Source organism: Brassica oleracea, chromosome C1 (genome assembly GCF_000695525.1).
Source record: "Brassica oleracea var. oleracea cultivar TO1000 chromosome C1, BOL, whole genome shotgun sequence".
NCBI lineage: Eukaryota > Viridiplantae > Streptophyta > Magnoliopsida > Brassicales > Brassicaceae > Brassica > Brassica oleracea.
Window position 1 is genome coordinate 7,123,031 of NC_027748.1, and position 22,847 is coordinate 7,145,877.

At 36.3% G+C, this 22,847-nt stretch overlaps 5 protein-coding genes and 1 non-coding gene across 8 annotated transcripts; 4 read left to right on the forward strand and 2 right to left on the reverse strand.

Moving 5' to 3' along the window:
• Positions 1-8,370: 8,370 nt before the first annotated feature.
• LOC106305226 (shaggy-related protein kinase eta) lies at positions 8,371-11,453 on the forward strand. Its single transcript, XM_013741608.1, has 8 exons — positions 8,371-8,611; positions 9,313-9,741; positions 9,813-9,887; positions 9,961-10,017; positions 10,110-10,250; positions 10,338-10,388; positions 10,470-10,649; positions 10,741-11,453. The coding sequence occupies exons 1-8, from the start codon at positions 8,597-8,599 to the stop codon at positions 10,936-10,938; spliced, it is 1,146 nt and encodes a 381-aa protein (XP_013597062.1). The 5' UTR covers positions 8,371-8,596; the 3' UTR covers positions 10,939-11,453.
• Positions 11,454-11,595: 142 nt separating this feature from the next.
• Positions 11,596-11,668, forward strand: TRNAE-CUC. Its single transcript has one exon. It is a non-coding gene; the product is annotated as a tRNA-Glu (tRNA).
• A 76-nt stretch (positions 11,669-11,744) lies between these two features.
• On the forward strand, positions 11,745-12,941 carry LOC106305253 (60S ribosomal protein L11-2). 2 transcript variants are annotated; one of them, XM_013741642.1, is made up of 5 exons: positions 11,745-11,849; positions 11,932-12,039; positions 12,173-12,215; positions 12,310-12,505; positions 12,586-12,941. In XM_013741642.1, the coding sequence occupies exons 1-5, from the start codon at positions 11,847-11,849 to the stop codon at positions 12,782-12,784; spliced, it is 549 nt and encodes a 182-aa protein (XP_013597096.1). In that variant the 5' UTR covers positions 11,745-11,846; the 3' UTR covers positions 12,785-12,941. The 2 variants fall into 2 exon arrangements, with proteins under 2 accessions (XP_013597096.1, XP_013597087.1); XM_013741633.1 differs by lacking the exon at positions 11,745-11,849 and having other exon boundaries at positions 11,926-12,039.
• Positions 12,929-14,109, reverse strand: LOC106305237. 2 transcript variants are annotated; one of them, XM_013741624.1, is made up of 4 exons: positions 13,872-14,109; positions 13,371-13,715; positions 13,185-13,289; positions 12,929-13,112 (listed from the first exon to the last, which is right to left on the reverse strand). In XM_013741624.1, exons 1-4 carry the CDS (start codon positions 13,942-13,944, stop codon positions 13,024-13,026), a joined length of 612 nt encoding a protein of 203 aa, XP_013597078.1. In that variant the 5' UTR covers positions 13,945-14,109; the 3' UTR covers positions 12,929-13,023. The 2 variants fall into 2 exon arrangements, with proteins under 2 accessions (XP_013597078.1, XP_013597071.1); XM_013741617.1 differs by having other exon boundaries at positions 12,968-13,289; positions 13,872-14,108.
• A 70-nt stretch (positions 14,110-14,179) lies between these two features.
• Positions 14,180-17,053, forward strand: LOC106305212 (pentatricopeptide repeat-containing protein DOT4, chloroplastic). The gene has a single exon (XM_013741587.1). It carries the CDS (start codon positions 14,253-14,255, stop codon positions 16,863-16,865), a length of 2,613 nt encoding a protein of 870 aa, XP_013597041.1. The 5' UTR covers positions 14,180-14,252; the 3' UTR covers positions 16,866-17,053.
• Positions 17,054-17,147: 94 nt separating this feature from the next.
• LOC106305222 (leucine-rich repeat receptor-like protein FASCIATED EAR2) lies at positions 17,148-18,879 on the reverse strand. Its single transcript, XM_013741595.1, has one exon. It carries the CDS (start codon positions 18,732-18,734, stop codon positions 17,439-17,441), a length of 1,296 nt encoding a protein of 431 aa, XP_013597049.1. The 5' UTR covers positions 18,735-18,879; the 3' UTR covers positions 17,148-17,438.
• Positions 18,880-22,847: the final 3,968 nt, after the last annotated feature.

Consider the following 22,847-nt stretch of genomic DNA (forward strand, 5'->3'; position numbering starts at 1 on the left):
GGCTTGGCCGAATCATTTATGAAACGCATACAGCTCATAGCTCGACCCTTACTCATGAGGTCGAGACTTACGGTCTCAGCATGGGGACACGTGGCCGATATTCCCCATTACAATTGCTTACGAGTCACGAGCCAGACATTTCCCATCTAAAGACATTCGGCTATGCCGTTTATGTTCCAATTGCTCCACCACAGAGAACAAAGATGGGACCTCAAAGGAGGATGGGGATATATGTTGGATTTGATTTCCCCACGATTTTAAAGTATCTCGAGCCAACTACGGGTGATTTGTTTAAAGGCCAGATACGCGGATTGACATTTCAATGAATCCAAACTTCAATCATTAGGGGGAGATAATAGTAAAATGGTAAAAGAAATATCATGGAATCAAACATCCATATCTTGGCAAGATCCTCGGACTCAAGAATGAGATTTAGAAGTCCAAAAGATTATACAAAAGCTAGCTTAAACAATTGCCAGATTCCGTTACTGACCCGAATAGAATGACTAAGACATATATATACCAGCTGCTAATGCACCAATAAGAATTGATGTTCAAGAAGGACACACTCAAGTTGCTACTGAGTCTAAGGCACGTTTGAAAACGTGGTAGACTAATAAGTTCCAAAAATAAGATCCCTCGGATATTAAAGAAAGTTGCTAATAAATCCGTGGACGAGGGAATCCTAGACATAGTCGATCCTAAGATGGACAAACTTAAAAGCCACAGCCGTGGATGAGGAAACCATATAAAAATGGTTGTACCTAAGGTGCCTAACAATGAGGCTTTGAACGTCAAGCTTCAGGGTACTGAAGGTCATAATGAAACCTCAATAAGTTATGTCATGTCCGGGACACAAATGGAACAAGAGAAAGAATGTCGACATTGATGATATATTTGCATGCAGTGTAGCACTTGAGATTATGAAATGAATGAGGATCATGAACCCACATCCATACATGAGTGCACTCAACGAATCAGATTAGATCAAATGGAAAGGGGACGTGGAGTTAAGTTCATTAAGAAAAGAGAGGTTTTGGTCTCATAGTTCGGGCACCTCTAGATATGAAACCAGTTGGACAAAACGAGTCTTTGTGAAAGAAATGATACATGGCGAGATAGCAAGATATAAGGCACTACCATATGCACAAGGATTCCACAAAGACCAGGAATCAATTATGAATAGACATACTCCCCTGTGGTGGATACAACAAACATTTAGATTCCTAACAAGTATGGCCATAAAAGAAGAAAAATAGACTTGCGGTTAAAGGATATAGAAACCGCCTACTTGTATGGTCCACTGGATAATGAGGTATATATAAAAGTCCCAGAGGGTATTGAGTTGTCAAATGCAACAGGTTCTCGAGAACTTAAGTATACAAGCATATGTTAATGATTTAAAATATCCTAGGAACCTCTGGAGAGATTTTTCAAACGGTTGAATACCTTAAGAAAGAATTCGAGATGAAAGATCTTGGGAAAACAAAATTATGTTTGAGATTACAACTTGAGTACATAAATGATGGTATCCTTGTGCATCAAATGACATATACAGAAAAGGTATTCAAGATGTTTAATATGGTCGATTGTCATCCTCTGACCAGTCCCATGGTCGTGAGATCTCTCGGTCTGGACACTGATCCATTTCGTCCCAAAATGAACGATGAAGATGTCCTAGGTCCCGAAATGTCATATCTCAGTGCCATATGAGCTTTAATGTACTTGGTAACTCACACACGGCCTGATATAGGCTTTGCCGTGAACCTACTATCTAGGTTTAGCTCATGTCCGACATATAAAAATACATTTATATGAGATCTTAATTTGAAAATTACACCATGGTTTAAGTTTTTTGAAAAATGCACTGTACTTATGAATTTACTAAATTATCCAATCTGAATACTTTATTTTATCATCAATTTATATCATTACAATTTATTTAAAAACAAGATAAAGATCTAAACAAAAATCTTTTTAATATCTACAGAATATCTTCTTAAATATTTCTGCATATTTATTTTTTTGATAAAAAAAGAAGAGAACAAGCGAATGTCATCTGTAGTCTTCTTCATGATATTTTTTCCCAACAATATGAGAAGCTTTATTAAATGGTCCTTTCTATATAGAGAAGATACAAAATATAATATATATTACTTACGGATACACCTACATACAGTCTACAGGTATTAAAATGGATTACATGAAAAAAATGTGAATCACTTTTATGGCTTTCATTTACGTGAGTTACCAAACTATCTCTTTCTTTCACCACTGTATAAAATACATTGATAAAAAGCAGAGACCAAACTTGTAGAGATTTGTTTGACAAGAAAACAACGTAGGGATCTAAATAAGACCACTCTAAAAGACTTGCAAGAAGTCGATAGTGGAGTTTATTGTACCTTTGCAGATCAACATTTTCTAGCTTCTTTTGTTTTGATATTGATAAATTTCAAAACTCATTATCACAAACGAGTAAAATATCATTCAACACGCAAAGGATCAAGAATCATGTTATTTTTTTGAATGTACACACTCTAATGTCTAATGACAAACGAAAAGAGACAAAGAGCTAAGGTGCAACAATGCTTTTGAAATAGAATTATGGAACGAAAGAGAAACTTTATAGAAATAGAGAATTATTAGCATCATTATTATTATTAATTTTGAATTTATATTGTTATTATAGTAATATCTAATCTGGATAAAAATGTCATTTCATATTTAATAAAATGTATTTTTCAAAAAATAAAAAAGAAAGTATACTTTTCAAAATATAAACTATTAATAGAGTATTTTTCAAATTATCCCTATATTAAAAGGCTTTTAAAGTGATGTTAAATCTAAATCGCAATATAATTGGTTGATTCATAGCAACCAGAAGCTTAAAAAAATCTTCCATGGCATCATTTGAATTTGTATTTTGTGTTAACAATAGTATTACCAATCCTATTAGTTGTTAATAATCTTATGGAATAAAAAATCAACTATTCGTAGGGACAACAATGTTTAAACTTTGATTAATCGTAGGGAAAGACAATTAGCACCAGCTATATGAGTGGGTCAAGTTGGGGGTCTCGAGACGAATCTAGATCGTAGATTTACTAATTCATGTAAACATATCATTTTCTACCACACAACATGATCCACGTGGCGCAGAGCTGACATCATTGTTTTTTGCGGCTGTTAATTCAAAGCGATGGTTACTAGATTTTCTCTACACGTGTCAGAGTTATAACGATCGCTTATTTTAAGTGGTGTCGAGTTTCTTTTCTATCTGGTCTGTATTTGGGCCCCACGTACTTTGAACAGAACAGCTGTGAGTTAAATCACAGCCGTTGGATTGCCACATGAAACGTTTTGTTGTTGTCTTTACATGAAAAGCACACGGAAATTACGTAATCCAGCTATATAGTGTCGACAGAAAACAATAAGCGTGAAATTAGCAAGTGTTTATACGCCAAACTGCTTATCGAATAGGAACGTAAATTAATTCAACTATATAAATGGTTTAATTAAGAAAATCTAATTAATTAGTCTCTTTTAAACGGAAGTCAAATTTTCGGAAACTGTTGTTGAAGAGAGTCGGTGGATTAGTAGGTCAATGTATGCAATGGTCGGTCTGATCAAGAGTTTATTATAAGCAAGGGAGATATCATACTATAATATAGTAGTATATGAAAAGAAGTTAGATGGTCCATTTGGTACGATAATGATGTAAATGATAACGTAGTTATATCTCCTTAAATCTGATAAGCTAAGAAGATACAAGTAGTGATTGGTCAGCGATACATCGACTCATGTTTCCATAATGATGTAACAATCGTAAACCAATAAATAGACAGCTGGATTACTAAACATTTGACAATTAACCTCGAATGTGGCTGTGGATCGTGTTTATTACGGATATGGATGATTGGATCGTGTTTTACGCTAACGTCAGAAAGTCCGTGAACTCCCGAGAAGTCTTAGTTGGGTTTGGGCTGGAGTTTAGATGTACGAAGTTAGTTACCTCTTGGGCCTATAAATACATATGTCCATTTAAGTAGGTCTCGTTTATACATCTCTTAGTAAAACACAAGTAATTTAACCAACAAAAATTTAATACATAGAAATTACTTTACAATTTAAAGTAAAACAAAAATTCAAAAAAAAATTATCAAATACATTTTTTCTATTAATTTCTTTTTCTTTACAAAATGAAATCCCACTACACCCTCTCTTTGAAACCCACTCACGTTGCAATATATTTAAATTCAACTGTACCTCATTTAGAAATTGTAAGTTACCTTTTCTTGCAATAGAGCTCCATTGATTCTCTTTGAGATTTCAACTTCTAACCTCATCTATCTAAAACTTCTAATGTTAATACTCATAGTGCAAATCTACAATTTTAGATGAAGATCGAAATAGCTTCTCACCAAACAGTGGCACAACAATAATCTTCAAAATATTTTTTTTTTCTAACTGAATGAGCAAGAATATGCTATGGATTGATAGGTCGGAGCGTACTCAAAATTGGAGGATGAAAAATCAAATTCAGGTTTGTGAAACTAAAAACACACAAACTCTCATTCTCAAATTAGTTTACTTTTCATGAACTTTTCACTCTTTTGATCTATTTATAACTTTTTTCTTTTTTTAGATATTGATAAAAGCTACATACTTCATAGTGAAAAAGGTAAAGACAAAAAAGATATTTAATAACATTTTTTAAATGGACAAAATCAATTTCGATTTGTTGAACTATGTTTATTTGGTGTAGTAGCAATAGTTAAGGAAAAGAGAACCGTCTGAAGCCCCTACGAAATTTAAAAATCACCACAAGAAGAAAAAAATATATATTTTTATTGCAAGTATAGTATAAGAGAAGAAAAACTTAAAAGAGTACTAGGAAAACAATACTACACGAAAAAATACATATAAAGGAAAAAAGACTATAAAATATATTAACGTCAACTATTTGCAAAAATATGCTTTTACTATAGCCTTGATTTTTATATGTAATGATTATTTTTTGGTTTTGTTAAATAGATTACTATATAACTTTCATCTTGTGTCCATGCATATTGACTGTTGTAATATAAACAACATAATTTCAATTTTCCTTTTAAGTTTACCAGTAAATATAACTCTATCAATAACATTTATTTCCACTATAAATTACATAACCCTCCAAATAAAATTTTCCATTGCAAATTATTAAAACAAAAATGTATAGAGTTATAAAAACAAATGCCCGTGCCATCTATACTAGTGTTTACTAAAGCGATGAGCCTATACTCAAGATAAAGAAATTGTGAGATGCCATTGTTTATTTTTCAGGCTCTCGATTTACACTGCAACATGTGGATTATGAATTGTTATAACTATACCAAAACAACTCGGGAAAATATCCGTTTTCCAAAAGAAAAACACAGTAGATTCACCGAAACCGCAAAACATTCAATGCGTTTGTATGGAAGAACCTCAAGATTGCAACATAATTTGAAGGGGCATCATAACACACACAGCAAAATATTTGGTGCTACGACTATTCTCGGCCCTGTATTTTTTTTTCTGTTGTATAAATATATGGACCCATATTAAAAAGCCCGTCATCAACGAGTCATTGTGGGCTTATGTTTTTATTGTGAGAAACAATGGTCAGTACACTCAATTACTCATGATAATGACGAGTTCACTGCAAGGGTTTCACGCTCGTCGCTCGATAACAGCAGAGACCGTCACTGTTTTTAATACTATTAAAGATTACAGAGATGCAAAGTGGTTGGTGCTGAGATGTAAGAAGTTTGACTAAAATAAGTTTGAAGCTTTGACCAGCCCCATCTTCATTCCACCGACTGCCAACCCACCAGTCAAATCCTTCTGTCTTCACCATTTTCATAATCTATTATATATACCGAGTTTCAACACCTACTAATCTTATCATTTCGTATTTCATAAATTTCTAAAAGTTATATTCACTCGGAATACAATTTTAAAATGATGTAAAACTAGTACTTAAGCGAGGTTAACGGAGAAACAAAACTTCAGATTTATGGAGATGATATGAAAACAACTTGGGATGCTTGAAGAATTGGCAAGTAATATGCTAGCTTGAAGAGGTTGCGAAAGTGTTACTACTGACTTATTTTTCTTCTCGTCTTTTGCCAACGGTTATATGTTACCTAAGAAAAAAGGAACTTCATTTTAGGAATTTGTGTTACCTTTCATTCGAGTCAATTATCATTTTAAAAAATTATTATACTTATTTATGCCTCTCATTTTATGTAATCTTATTATTTGTTAAGTTACATATAGTCAAATGTTATGCAAATTATTAGTTCTTCGTTCTCCACCTTGGCTCCAGAGGTCACATGGTGCACGTTATCGTGCTTTCGCATACATAAGAGTATTAACTTTATAATTTATGATTTTAAGACAAAACATAGTAATCATTTTTATCTAAACGTTTATTCATTCCGTTATTTCATATAAAATATGTTATCAACTAAAATCAACCCAAAAGCTTATCAAGTGAGACTGCTTTTGTTCTGATTCATTTTTCTAACAGCACCAGCATCGTATAACAGAATCGAGAGATTTTTGTTTATTCCGTACAAATACAACAGTATCGTATGTTTAGGTATCTCTATTTTCGTCACACTGAGAATAATGAAATGAAAGACATAAGTTATGATTCTTTAAAAATATATAATTGATATGAAGTTATAACATCACAAGAATTTCATTATTTTGCAAAGTTCATTCACGTTTAAGAAGAACCCATATGAGCATCTTAACAAGCTATTATACAGAAATATGCATCTAAAACCGAATGTATATGCAGTTCAAAAAAAAAAAAAACCGAATGTATGCATTTAAACTGGTTGCTGGGATGGGATAACACACACACATACATATATATTAATATATGAATTATTGCGCCTAAAGAAAATACATAAATTTGTAATGTAAATCTATACCGCCAAAAGTATGTATGTCCCATGCATAATTGATCAAAAAGAAAATTAAATTAATATTTTTGTTGTTGTCTTCTGCAAATGCTAGTAGTGCTATCATTATCATCATTGTTTTTTTTTTTAATATTGATATTTCCAGAAACAAATATAAAGAAAATAAACAAACACAGTAAGTAGAGGTAGAGCCTGGGACGGATCGGGTTTCCGGATAATTTTAAAGTATCAGATTTAGATCATTATCCAGTAGATTCATAATTTTATTATTCTTATCCGGATCCGGGGTTCTCGGATATCCGGATGTCGAATATCTTTCTAAAAATTGTAATATCCGGCGGATATCCGGATCCGGACTTGGATTCTTAAAATAAATAAAAAATAATATTAATATATATAAAATATGAACAATAATTTTTTTTAAAAAAAATATATATAATTTTTTAATTATTTCTATGTATAATATTACAAAATTTACATAAAAATATATATACTATTATAAAAATGAAAATATATTAAATAAAATTAATTTTTTATATATGAATATTACTATTTTTTAAATATTTATTAATAAAACTTACAGATCCGGATATCCAGACTAAAAAATTAAGATATCCGGATCTGAATACGACTTTGACGGATCCAATATTTTACTATTCGGATCTGGATTCGGTCTCTACGAATATCCGGATTTTCGAATCAGATTCGGATCGGATCTCAGATCGAATTCGGATATCGGATAAAAGTTCTAGGCCTAAGTAGAGGCACACAATAATGAAAGACATTACAAGTCCAAAATTTAGTTATAAAATTAGAAAATATTAAAAAGCTAAGACCAACGAAACATAAATGCTATTTTCTTGCATCAACTGTATAAAAAGAAGTTTTCCCACCAAATGGTCAAAACTTGGATCTTTGACAATTTTGTTCCAGTTCATCATGCTCTAACTTTAGTATTTATTTATTATCTTACAGGTTTTTGTTAACTTCGAATTTATTTGTAAATATAGATGTTTTAGAACACATATCTGGCACATATAACCAACTTTATGTAAAATGCATGACTATTGCTATTTACATTTCGACGTGTTTCTTCGTAGGGGTTGCCAATAATTTTTAAAGATAATTTTACGATTAAATAGTGATTTAAAGTCTTATAGTTATGAAAATGCGACAATTCTAGCATCCAACATTTTTATTTGCATCATAAATACCAATTTAGAACTCAAAACTAGCGAAATTTGACCGACAACAACATTGATGTCTTTGATCACGAAATTTCCACAAAGAGAATAGTCATTTGTCTGCGTAATTAGACAGCAAACTTGAGGGTGTTTATGTAACTTTACCTGATAAACAAAAAAAACGAAAGAAGATGGCGAAGAAAACGGAAAGTGTAGAGAGAGAGAGAAATAAAAAGAGAGATAGAGAGAGCTGGATTCACATGGCCTTGTTCTTCTTTCTCTCTCCTTTTTCTTCTTCTCATCTCTCTCTCTCTCTCTCTCCACATTTGATCATTACCAACCAAACTATTTGAAATCCATTTGTTCTCTCAACCCTGTTCTCTCTCTCTCTCTCTCTCTCTCACACTCTCTTCTCTGCTCTTCTCTGCTCTTCTCTGCGCCTCTAACGTCATGGCTGACGATAGGGTAAGCTACTTTTGTTTCCCTCTTTCTCTTGTTTTTTCAGGGAAGATCCTGTTTTTGTTTTGTCTGCATAATTTACCCTGTTAGTTAGTGGTCTTTGCTGAAACAGCTTTGGTCGGAGAATCTTGTTCTTACAGATTATTTTTCGGATAAGGAATCTATAGTTAGTTTATCTTGAAGTTGAATGGTTTTCGAGTTCTGGGTTTGTCAAAAGTTAATTTCTTTTCGAGTTACCATTGAGATCTCTGAGCTTAAATGTTTTTACTTTTGAGAAGAAATATTTTTTTCTTACTGGACTAGCTTAGCTACCTAACTCTTCTTTAGCTTTTTTACTTGAATAGGAAAAAAGAGTGATTTGTTATCTCCTGAGATGTGTAAATTAAGCATCTTTATGTGTGGATGGATGATTCATGATTATCGATCTAGTTTGTACTCTAATTACTAGATCCATAATTGGAAACTAGCTTCATTCTTTGTTTTGTTTTTGTTATATGCGTTTCTCCTTTGCGTACTTTACTTCTCGCGTGACAAAAAAAACTATATATATATATATATATATTTTTTTTTTCTGTAACGGCTAATTCCTTAACCCAATCTTTTTGACTAGTTAAACTTTCCTTCTTTATTCTTTTGATTCTCAGACAAGCATTATTATTATTTTTTGCTTTTGAATTATAAGTGGAATCAATGTATTTTTCTTGCAGGAGATGCCGCCGGCTGCTGTAGTTGATGGACATGACCAAGTCACTGGCCACATAATCTCCACCACCATCGGTGGTAAAAACGGAGAACCAAAACAGACAATAAGTTACATGGCGGAGCGAGTTGTCGGTACAGGCTCCTTCGGGATAGTGTTCCAGGCGAAGTGTCTGGAGACTGGAGAAACCGTGGCGATAAAGAAGGTTTTGCAAGACAGGAGGTACAAGAACCGAGAGCTTCAGCTGATGCGTGTGATGGACCATCCGAATGTTGTTTGTTTGAAGCATTGCTTCTTCTCGACCACGAGCAAAGACGAGCTGTTTCTGAACTTGGTTATGGAGTATGTCCCTGAGAGCTTGTACCGAGTTCTGAAACATTACAGCACTGCTAACCAGAGGATGCCGCTTGTTTATGTTAAACTCTATATGTACCAGGTAGGTAAACAACACAGCTTTCACATTCACAACGATATAGATATTAAATCTTTTTTTTTTTGTTGGGTCAGATCTTCAGAGGACTTGCTTACATTCACAATGTTGCTGGAGTTTGTCACAGAGATCTAAAGCCTCAAAATCTTCTGGTATGTGTTAAACTCTTGTGTGTTTTCTTCTCTTGTTTTCTTTTATTTGCTAATCTGTTTTTTTTTTGTACAGGTTGATCCTCTTACTCATCAAGTGAAGATCTGTGATTTTGGCAGTGCGAAACAGCTTGTAAGATTTCAAAACATATAAACTCTTTCAAACTTGTAGTATTGTTCATTTTGATATTGTGATTTACTTGATGAAATTTACTTTTGCTTCAGGTTAAAGGTGAAGCCAACATCTCTTACATATGTTCAAGATTCTACCGTGCACCTGAACTTATATTCGGTGCCACTGAGTACACAACTTCCATTGATATTTGGTCTGCTGGTTGTGTTCTCGCTGAGCTTCTTCTTGGTCAGGTAAACAACTTTTTTTTTCATTAGTCACCTTCTTTTGTTCCCCTTGTTAGGACTCGTTGTAATGGTGTTGTGTTCTTATGAGTGCAGCCACTATTCCCTGGAGAAAATGCTGTGGATCAGCTCGTTGAAATAATCAAAGTAAGAATCTCTAACAATGACATTTTGCAAAATTAAATTCATTGGCTACAAATACTCACTGTGCAAGGTTGTTGGAAACAGGTTCTTGGTACACCAACTCGAGAAGAGATCCGTTGTATGAATCCACACTACACAGACTTTAGGTTCCCGCAGATAAAGGCACATCCTTGGCACAAGATTTTCCACAAAAGGATGCCTCCAGAAGCCATTGATTTTGCATCAAGGCTGCTTCAGTACTCTCCAAGTCTTAGATGCACAGCGGTGAGTGTTGTTGTTTCTCTTGAAACCTCTTCTTGTCTCTTAAGAATCTAAACTGAAATGCTGAATAGTATTTTTTTTTTGTTTCTGTTAGCTTGAAGCTTGTGCACATCCGTTCTTTGATGAGCTGAGAGAACCAAATGCCCGTTTACCAAACGGACGGCCTTTCCCGCCGCTCTTCAACTTCAAACAAGAGGTAGCTGGAGCTTCACCTGAGCTGGTCAACAAGTTGATTCCAGACCATATCAAGAGGCAGTTGGGTCTAAGCTTCTTGAATCAGTCTGGAACTTAAACAAACGATCAAAAAGACAAGAACTTTTTTATATATAATTGTACCATTACTCAGAGCCAGAAGAAGGTTAGTTGAAGGCACGTGGAGGACACAGTTAGAGGTTTTGCCTCCTCAAAACTCGTTCCAGGAATGAAGGTCAAAAAAGACAAGCTTCTCTACAACCTGACTTCCCCCAAGCCTGCAAGAAAAGCCACTCAGTTGTATCTTCTTCTTCTTCTTTTGTCCTTTTTTAAAAATGTTTGTTTAAAACAAAGAACGAAATCTTCTCTTTTTGCTTTATTATTACTGCATCTGTAAATGAGTTTAGTCAGAGATTTTTATATAGTAAAGTTTGAGCAGAAGGTGAAAGAATCTTTACTCAAAAGAGATCCCCAAAGTCTACCAGAAGAGGAGGGCTGGAGTTTCTGTAGTTTAAGTGGCTGTTGCTCTTTTTTCTTTTTGTTTCCTTTCTCCTTTTTAATGCTTCTGCTTTGTTGTTATTACCAAATTTTATGAAATGGTTTGTTTATGTCTCACTTTCTTACAAAGACATCTCTAGAAATGTTCTCTTTCTGCATTAAGAGAAGAGAAACTCTCTGTCACTCAGCTACTGTTTCGTAACAATATTTCCATAAAAGCTCATTCTATATAGTCTTCACTTGTTTGAGAAGACAACAATCCGTTGTAGTCTAGCTGGTCAGGATACTCGGCTCTCACCCGAGAGACCCGGGTTCGCGTCCCGGCAACGGAGTTTTTTTTTTTTTTTGTTTTATTATAATTTTGACCTAATTAAGTGAAGCCAAGGGTACTTTCGTCATAGTGTAAAACCCTAAAATAACTTCATATAATTGCCCCAACGCAGCCGGCGCTGTTCTTCTGCCACTCTCTTTGCTCATCTCCCTCTGACTTTGCATCCCTTAATCCTCAGAATGGTACCTTTGACTGCTTCCTCCTTATGTTTCCATTCGAAAGATTAAGTCTTTTTGGTGTAATATTCTGTTATTTGTGATGCAGGCGTCAGAGAAGAAGCTCTCGAACCCAATGAGGGATATCAAAGTTCAGAAGCTCGTTCTCAACATCTCCGTTGGTGAGAGTGGTGATCGTCTCACCCGTGCCTCCAAGGTGATACTCACTAAGTAGAAAAGTTTGAGACTTTTACTTGTTAGCATCATCGGAAATGGATTTAGTCATAGTAAGTGATATAAAGCCTTTATATTTGTATCGTTGATCGAGGGGTTTTGGTGTAATTGTGTAGGTTTTGGAACAGCTCAGTGGTCAAACACCTGTCTTCTCCAAGGGTATGTCTTAACATATTCTGTTTAGAGTCTCTCATGATATGTTTTTATGTGAATTTTTTTTGAGAGTTTAGAGTATGTGTTTGATTGTAAACAGCGAGGTACACTGTGAGGTCTTTCGGTATTAGACGTAATGAAAAGATTGCCTGCTACGTCACCGTGAGAGGAGACAAGGCAATGCAGCTTCTTGAGAGTGGCTTGAAAGTCAAGGAGTACGAGCTTTTGAGGAGGAACTTCAGTGACACTGGCTGTTTTGGATTCGGTATCCAGGAGCACATTGATCTTGGAATCAAGTTAGTGTTTGTGTTCAAAGTTATTTTGTTTTTTTTTTGGGATAGAGTAATGTTCTTATTATTCTGTTATTTTGTCTTAGGTACGATCCTTCTACGGGTATCTATGGAATGGACTTCTATGTTGTTCTTGAACGCCCGGGATACCGTGTTGCACGTCGCCGTAGGTGCAAGACTCGCGTTGGGATCCAGCATAGAGTTACCAAGGATGATGCCATGAAGTGGTTCCAAGTTAAGTACGAAGGTGTTATCCTCAACAAGTCTCAGAACATCACTGGTTGAAGAGTTTGTTTCTTTTCATTCTGTTTTGTGGTGTTGGCTCTTCTTATAATTCGCGATTCTGGATGATAAGGCTTTCTTGTTGTGGTGGTAGAATCCTTAAGTACCCTCGAGATATGAACAATTTTTTTTGGAGGTTATCTTTATCAGTTTTAAACTCTTATCTACTTTAAACAAACTCCAAGCCGTATCTGTTGTTTCTAATTTACATATCAGAGAGAAATTGGACTGAAAATTTAAAATCAGGAGGATCTGAGTAGCTCGAGAATCTCACTCTTCTTTAGCTTTGAGTAGCCTTTGAGTCCTTTGTTCTTTGCAACTTCTTTGAGCTCTGCAAGTTTCATAGTTTCAATCTCTTCCTTCTCTGTTTCTTCCATACTGCTCTTTGTTATTGGAAGCTTACCTCTTTGACCTGGAGCAGATGGTCTAGTAGGAGATCTCTTGGCAAAACTAGACGGTGGCCGAGCTACTTGTTTCTTAGGTGGCTCTATCCTTACACCAGCATCTCCTACATTTTGCAGAAGTCAATTATATTAACTAATTTGCAAGAAGATGGATTTGTGATTCAACTCAAAACAGTTTGGATTACCATCAGTTTTATCTCTTGGTTTCTCAAGAACGTCAAGAATAGCTTTACTCAGCGACTCATTCCCAGAAGATGCAAGTCCATTCTTCTCATCAGTTCCCTGAGACTCCTCACCTTTGGAGATGGAAGCTTGAATCCGTCTGAAGAGAGAAATGATCTCCTCTTGCTTGGCTTTACTCGGGTCTAAGCTCTGTACATCATCAGACGGATTCTTGCAACAAACAACATATCCTTTCTTTGATCTCCAAGTTAAAGAGGAAGACCAAGCCTTTTCTCCATGCCAGCTTCTTCTATCACCATCAAACGCTGCTCTTGAAAAACTCTGCCCAAAGCTCGTCGAAAGAGAATCTGCAAATCTGTGTAAATTCAGTTAAGCTGCACAGGAAAATTGCTTCTCTCAGCTCCTAATGTTTCTCTCTTTAAGATAGCTACAACAGTCGGCACTGAAACAAACTCATATTTCTACTGTAACAAGATTATGATGTTGTAAGAAGAATCGGTTACCTCGAACGTGAAGATGATTGGCTCTCGTGAATTCTTGTTTGATCAACGAAGGAAAATGAAGAGCCAAGTCCATAGGTTTAGCCTTTCCCTTAGAAAAGCTGAGAAATCTTATTGTAAGTGAATCGTAGTCTCTCCTCTTGATTCTCTCTTTGGCTTCATTTCCTCACAAAAAGCCAAAACCTTTATATGTCGGGTCCATTGACAGCTCTTACAGAAATTTGTGGACCGTATGTTGCTAAAAGCTTAAGTTTTTAAAACATCACTTTTCACTTAAAACTCGAAACTTTATTACTGAATAGTCACCTTTTTCTTACAGAAGCGTTGTTACATAAGACCAACTTTCCCGCGTTTTCTCGTATGATGAGCATAGAAGGATAAGACATGGCGATGTTGTCGGCGAATTTGTCTTCCTCGAGCTTCAGTTTCGTTCCCTCTCGCCGCTCTCAAACCCACAAGGAGACCGCAAGCGTCACCAGAGTTCGAAAAGATTCGATTTTTAATAAAGCATCGTTGAGAACGGCGTCTATCGAACACAGAGATCATCATCAAACCTTAACCGACGCGAACACTCGATTACGCAGACTCTGCGAATCAGGCGACCTAGAGAACATCGTGAAGCTTCTTCGCGCATCCAGAAAGTATGATATCGACCCGAGAACGCTATGCTCTGTTCTTCAGCTCTGCGCAGACACGAGATCGCTCAAACACGGCAAAGAAGTCGATTCCTTTATCCGTCGCAACGGCTTCGTCGTAGACTCGAACATGGGTTCGAAACTCGCGCTCATGTACACAAACTGCGGCGATCTGAGAGAAGCGAGGCGAGTGTTCGATCAAGTCGAGATCGAGAAGGCTCTGTTCTGGAACATCTTGATGAACGAGCTTGCTAAAGCCGGCGACTTTAGCGGGAGCATTGAGCTGTTTGAGAAGATGATGGGCTCTGGTGTTGTGATGGATAGCTATACTTTCTCTTGCGTTTCCAAGAGCTTTTCGTCTCTGAGAAGCGTTGACGGAGGAGAGCAATTGCATGGGTACGTTCTGAAATTAGGGTTTGGAGAGTGTAGCTCAGTGGGGAACTCTCTGTTGGCGTTTTATTTGAAGAATGGGAGAGTTGACAGCGCGCGTAAGGTGTTCGATGAAATGACTGAACGAGATGTTATTTCTTGGAACTCTATGATTAATGGGTATTTATCGACCGGTTTGACGGAACAGGGGTTATACATGTTTGTAGAGATGTTGTGTTCGGGGATTGAGTTTGATTTAGCTACAGTAGTCAGCGTTTTCGCAGGCTGTGCTGATGATTCTTGTTTAGTGTCTTTAGGTAGAGCTGTCCATGGTATTGGGCTGAAAGCTTGTATGAGTAGAGAAGATCGGTTTTGTAATACACTGCTTGATATGTACTCGAAATGCGGTGATCTTGACTCTGCTAAGGCTGTGTTTAGGGAGATGAGTGATAGAAGTGTTGTCTCGTACACTTCCATGATTGCTGGTTACGCTAGGGAAGGTCTGGCTGGTGAAGCTGTGAAGCTATTTTCAGAGATGGAGGAAGAAGAAGGTATTAGTCCTGATGTTTACACCGTCACTGCGGTTTTAAACTGTTGTGCACGTAATCGGTTGTTAGAGGAAGGTAAGCGAGTCCATGAGTGGATAAAGGAGAACGATATGGGGTTTGATATCTTTCTATCGAATGCTCTGATGGATATGTATGCTAAATGTGGAAGCATGGGAGAGGCGGAGATAGTATTCTCTGAGATGCCTGTGAGAGATATCATCTCGTGGAACACTATCATTGGTGGCTACTCAAAGAACTGTTACGCCAACGAAGCTCTAAGCCTGTTTAATCTGCTATTGGAAGAGAAACGGTTTGTTCCTGATGAGAGAACCGTGGTGTGTGTGCTTCCCGCTTGTGCAAGTCTCTCTGCTTTCGACAAAGGCAGAGAGATCCACGGTTACATCGTGAGAAACGGGTTCTTCAGAGACAGGCACGTTGCTAACTCCCTTGTGGACATGTACGCGAAATGTGGAGCGTTGTTGCTCGCGCGTTTGCTCTTTAACGAGATTGCTTCCAAGGATCTTGTCTCTTGGACCGTGATGATAGCTGGATATGGGATGCACGGGTTTGGAAAAGAAGCGATCGCTCTTTTCAATCAAAAGAGACGAGAAGGTATAGAGCCTGACGAGATCTCATTCGTCTCTGTGCTGTACGCTTGTAGCCACTCGGGACTAGTGGACGAAGGATGGAGATTCTTTAACATCATGAGACACGAGTGCAAGATCGAGCCGACGCTAGAGCATTACGCTTGTGTTGTCGACATGCTCGCAAGAACCGGAGACTTGTCGAAAGCTTACCGGTTCATCGAGAACATGCCGATTCCTCCAGACGCTACGATATGGGGAGCGTTGCTTTGTGGATGCAGGATACATCACGATGTTAAGCTAGCTGAGAAAGTTGCTGAGAGGGTCTTTGAGCTTGAACCTGAGAACACAGGGTACTATGTGCTGATGGCGAATATCTACGCGGAAGCTGAGAAATGGGAAGAAGTGAAGAGGCTAAGAAAGAGGATAGGCCAACGAGGGTTGAGAAAGAATCCTGGATGCAGCTGGATAGAGATAAAGGGAAGAGTTAACATCTTTGTAGCTGGAGATAGTTCACATCCTGAAACAGAAAACATTGAGGCTCTTTTGAGGAGGGTAAGAGCTAGGATGAGAGAAGAAGGGTACTCGCCGCAGACTAAGTACGCGTTGATCGATGCGGAAGAGATGGAGAAGGAAGAAGCTTTGTGTGGTCACAGTGAGAAGCTAGCGATGGGGTTGGGAGTACTCACCTCTGGACATGGGAAGATCATAAGAGTTACTAAGAATCTAAGAGTGTGTGGAGATTGTCATGAAATGGCCAAGTTCATGTCTAAGTTAACCGGAAGAGAGATTGTTTTAAGAGATTCAAACCGGTTTCATCATTTTAAAGATGGGCATTGTTCTTGCAGAGGCTTCTGGTGAAAAAAACTGAACTTGCTTCATGTAATAATAAATTGTACTTATTTAGCCGGTTTATGGTTGGACCGGTGTTGTTTTAATCATTGAGAAACTGAAGCAATAGAACATGAACAGGCTGGATCTTTTGTTGGAGCCATACTTGTTCATGATGGTATCATTGCTTCAAAGGGAAACAAAACCACGTTATTTTATTTGCTCGATTTGGTTATTACTTTATTCAGAACCCAATGACGAGTTCAATTTGATTTTTGATCAATTAAACCATGTTCAACCGCATGTGCAAACTAATGAACAACAACAATGTTTGTTGAAGAAATAATTCAATAATCAGAACAAAATAATACAACCCAAAATTACAACTCTCAAATGTTGAATCAAAATAAAACAGCAAAAAAAAAAGAATAAACTAAACCGGGATTAGTGCTGGAGAACCGGTTTGGATTCACTATCCTCTTCTTCTTCAACCCTAATAACCACTCTCCAAAGAGTAGAGCTTTTTTTTTTTTTACTATACTTTGTTTCTGTATCAGTAACGAATGAGAAGAAACAATAACAAGGGCCTTATCTTCTCTTGAATCAGCCACACCATTTTGCGAGAAGGATCATGAAGATGATCAAGAACACAAGCGAAGACAGTCCAATAGCAACACCAAGCACAACCTTATTAGGACCGTGATGCTCTTCCTTCTTCTTCTCACTACTATCATCTTCACTGTAATCATCATCTGAACTCGAATCTTCCTTCCGCGGCGGCGGAGACAACGGCAAACCGTGCTTATCACAAGGAGCAATACCTAACTTCATCTTCGACGACAGCAGAGTGTGGTTGTAACAGAGATCACTGTTTCCTCCCACTTTAAACACCTCAAGCTTCTTCAGGAAGCTAGCATTGAAAGGAAGGACTCCGTGGAAGGCATTGTTAGCGAGATTCAAGTACTTGAGACTCTTCATCTTGGCGATGAACCTCGGAACGGTGCCGTTTAGCTGGTTTCCGCTCAGATCTAAGTGGGTTAAGTAAGGTATCGACGAGATCGAGTCAGGGATCGGTCCCGACAGCTTGTTTGAGGATAAAGACAGGTTCTTTAACGAGATTAGGTCGCCGATGCTGTCGGGTATCTCGCCGGAGATCGAGTTCGACGACAAGTTTAAAGCTTTGAGGCTGGAGAGGAGAGTAATCGAAGTGGGTATGGAGCCTTTGATGAGATTATCCGATAAATCGATGAATGTGAGGTTGGAGTGGAACGTCTTGGGGATGTTCCCGGAGAGATTGGCGTGGGAGATGGTGAGGGAGACGATGTCGTGCATGTTCCCGAGGACGACGAATAGCCCCGAGGTGGAGACGGGGACGGAGGAGACGGTGAGGTCGGTGAGGTTAACGAGGCGAGCGAGGGAGAGTCCCGAAAGGCGGGGGAAGGAGGAGACGGCGGAGAAGGAGTGGAGCGAGTCCGGGAGGTGAGGCGGTGGGGAGAGGGAGGGGCAGTTGTGGAAAGAGAGGGAGGTGAGGGAGGGGGAGAGGGCTTTGAGGGCTGTGGAGGAGATGGAGAGATCGGAGGAGCAGTTTGTGAAGGAGAGGGAGGTGACGAGGCGGAATGGGGAGCCGCCGTCGCAGGTTACGACGGTGGTGGGGGGTTTTTTGGAGGAGGAGAGGGGGTGGTGGTCGCAGGGGTTTTTGACGGTGGGGATGTTGAGGGATTCGAGGGCTTTGAGCTGTTTTGGGTCGAGTGGGGATGAGGAGGATGTGCGAGGGGGAGTGGGGGAGATGCGTGGGACGGGGGAGATGGTTGGAGAAGGGGAGGGAGATAGGGAAGGAGCGGCGGAGATAGTGGCTGAGGAGAGGAGGAGAAGGAGGAGTAACGGTAACGGAAGTTTCATGGTGAAGAGAGAGAGAGAGAGAGATGAGGAAGGAAGTGTCAGAAAGTAAAAAGACAGAGCAGAGAAGGGAAGAAGAAGAGGAAGATTGGATTTTCAAAGATGGGTCATGTGACAGTTGGGACTCTTATAGTTCAGTCTTGTGTTTTTGGTTTAATTACGATTTGACCTTCATCTATTCTTCATTCTCTTTGCATTAGTGTTAGAACTATTGTTGTAGATAGTGATGATTTTCCTTATAAAAAAAGTTCTAAAAAGAGATGGTGATGCTTTTGTTGTGTTGTGTGTACCATTTGAGAATTCTCAATTCTGACAAATGTAGACGGAGAATCTGAAAAACAAAATAAAAGATTATTTGCGGTACATTAAAAAAAAATAAGAGAAGAAAAGTGTAGTATGACCACTGATTTTGTAAAGAAAAAAAAATCAGTATCAGCTGACAAAAAAAAATCAGTATCAACAACTAAGGTTATAATTCTCAAAATGTGGATGTGAAAAAAAATTTCTTAAAATTTGAAAGTTTTGTTAAAATATGATAGGAAATAAACTTGTAAAAATCATCACAAAACCATAATTTTATAATTGCTTTGCATTTTTTCTGTTTTTTTGGTAAACGTTGAGACTCTAACATAAGAAATAAGAGCATGTAGTTGTTCAAAAAAAAAAAAAAACATGTTTAATGGAAGGTTCTTAGAATAGGGTTCTTAGCGGAATATAAAAATTTAATTTTAAGAACCCCCGTTAAACAATGCTCTAAGAGCATGATTATTGAGAGATTCTTAAGGTAGGATTCTTAGCAGAATATAAGAACCCCTTTCTTAACTTTTAACTAAAAAAACTAAGAACTGACTCTTAAATAAGAGTTTTAAAAACCGGTTCTTAACTTTTTTAGTTAAAAGTTAAGAGCCGGGTTCTTATATTTTGCTAAGAGCCCTATCCTAAAAACTCCCCAATAATCATGCTCCTAGGTTCTATACCCGTTAGTGCCGTTACCTCCAAATGCGATACAATCCGATGGTTTATTTTATGCACTGGATTGGGATCGTGTAACGTAAGTCTATTGATTTTACTTTTGTAAAAGAAAAGTTCATCGATACTAGCACCAGTTCAGTCCTTATGCATTGGGTGGGGACATCAAGAATATCATAGGAATCATCTTTTTATATCTTGTAAACCCCATACATGAATAGATAAAGTTCTTGTAAAAGTTTTGGTACAGAACCCAAATTTACGAAGAAAGGTAAATGAATATCTTATATTTATATAGCATATGCAGGTTTATTAGAAGGCTGAATTTGTGAAATGACTAAGTTTGGAAAAAAAATTAAGTGCAAAACATTGATTTTGACATAATGTAGTATCTATCAATTGTGTTTCATTTCTACCGGTTTTACCCTTGATTCATACAAGTTGCCAGTGGCTCCAAGATGTGGAGATGACGTTGACAAAATCCAAGTGTGGCCAATAATTAATGCAAACTGTCACCAACAAAAGAAAGATAACACAGCCACATCACATACACATAACCACAAACATTTCATTAATTTTACTTCATATCACCACAAACATTTCATTAACTCCAACTTTTAAATACTAAAGCCTAAATGGACCACTAAACCCAAACTCAAATATAAACTATATTATATATTTATAATTTTAAATAAAATTAAAATCTGAAAATATATATAATATTTTGTGATATTAAACTATAGTATATAAAGATGGAAAATATCATACTAAACTCTAAACCCAACCCCTAATTACTAAACTCTAAATCATGACCACTAAATCCTAAATCCAAATCTAAGCTATAATATATATTTAAAAGAAAATCAAAATCTGAAAAATATAATATTTTATAATATTTTCAAATACTATACATACATAGTATGGAACATTGTATAAAATAGTATACACATGTTTGTTCTATTTATGTTAGTTGGGAATCATATGTAAAATAGTAGAAGAAGAAATAAAAGTACTTGTTGATGAAAAAGACGTTCTTGAACATGGTCCTAACATGTCAAACATTTGAATGAAACTAATTTTATATTACGAGCAATCATACAAAATGGCATAGAAGAGAAATATCAAATTTGAAGACATGACATATAAACCCTAAACCCTAAGCTCTAGTTTGAAAAGAAAATTACTAATTCCTAAACCCTAATCACTAAACCATAAGCTCAAATATAAACCCTAAACTCTAATCACTAAACCCTAAACCCAGATATAGACCCTAAACACTAATCACTAAACCCTAAATCCTAATTACTAAATCCTAAATCCAAATATAAACCCTAAACCCTAATCACTAAACCTAAACACAGATATAAACCCTAAACACTAATCACTAAACTTTAAACCCTAATCGCTAAACTCTAAACCCAAATATAAACCCTAATCACTAAACCTTAAACCCAAATATAAACTCTAAACCCTAATCACTAAACCCTAAACCCAAATATAAACCCTAAACCCTAATCACTAAACCCTAAATCCAAATATAAACCCTAAAACCTAAACTCTACTCACCCACTTAAATACTAAAACCTTAGACAAACCCCTAGCTAGTTACTAAATCTAAACCCAAATAACTAAAGTATAAACCCAAACAAAATCTATATAATATGTTGTCAATTTTCTCAACGTAGACGACGTAGTATGGAACCGCTATAAATAGTATAGTTGTACTGGTCCACTCCATTTACATTTTCCAAATGACCAAGTTTAAGAACGAAATTACTAAACCCTAAACACTAATTACTAAATCATAAACCCAAATATAAACCCAAAACCCTAAACTGTAAACCGAAATCTCAAAATCTAATGCAAACCTCAACTTCACCACCATTCCTCTAAATAATAGAATTTAGATTTATAAACTAGAATTGGTAATAATGAAGATTTCAAATAATCAAATTTGTGCAACATTTAAAAAATGAATTTCATATTACAATCAATCACAGAAAATGACACTGAAAAATGAATTTGAAAACATGGCATATTATTACATTTTAAGGAATAGTATAGCATTTCGTCTCAAATAGTATGATGTCTTTACACAAATAGCTACCCTAAAGATTATATACTATACTATTCATTTCACCGAATATAGTATACACGAAAAGTTCATCTTCTTCAATTCTTCATTCTTAGACATGCTGATACGAATTCATTTGGCTCACTCTCATTATTCTTTACTACCATATAGAGATCGTCTTCATCTACTCTTTTTTTCTGACACAGCAACACTTTACAGATCCACCATCGTTATTCTTCATCAGTGGATATCTATCATGCATCTAACTCTGATGCGATAATCCCATCTCATTTGCAAGATTTAAAAACGAAAACAATATGAAAACAAAAGCATGATTGTAAGAATTAGTGAGTTAAGAGATGGAGGAAAAAAATTAAAGAGTTCGTGTGTGTTCTCACCGTCTACGCCTTCATCGTTGCCTCTTTTTTACCACAGTTGATTGTTCTTCTCGTGAGAAGAAATTAATTCAAAAAAAAAAATCTTGGAAGAAGAATTTCATCTACTGTAAAGTTACTAAAATAAAGCATATGTGAGAGAAAGTGTGATTTTCAAGGACCACACGTTAGTTTTGAGTATTATTATTATTATCAATTTTTCTTTATTTTTTCTTGCAGGTTTCAACCGGTTGTATCTGAAGGCAATATGACAATATTATGTATAAGAATGTAAGTGTATAGGTGATATAAGTTTTTTGGTTAGCCATTGAATTATAATTTGTTTGATGGTTATACAACCCAATTTCCCTTATTAAAAAGCTGAAATTAAAACACTTTTTTTTTCTCAAAGATAATGCATTACTAATTAAATAGGTTTGGTGGCAACAAACTTTTCTGAAACAATTTATTAGTTGTTTGATATTAAAAACAGAAAAAAATGAAGATAAAATTTAATATATTAATATGGTCAATTCTGAAAGTGCCACAATTTGTGTTTCCTTTCTAAAAACTACCGTTAACAACCTTGAAATTCCAAAATTACAGGAAAAGTATGATTTTGGAAAAAAATCTTAAAAACATTAATTCTTACTTAAATTTCCGGCAAACAATCAATTATACACAAACTACGCGTAGCTG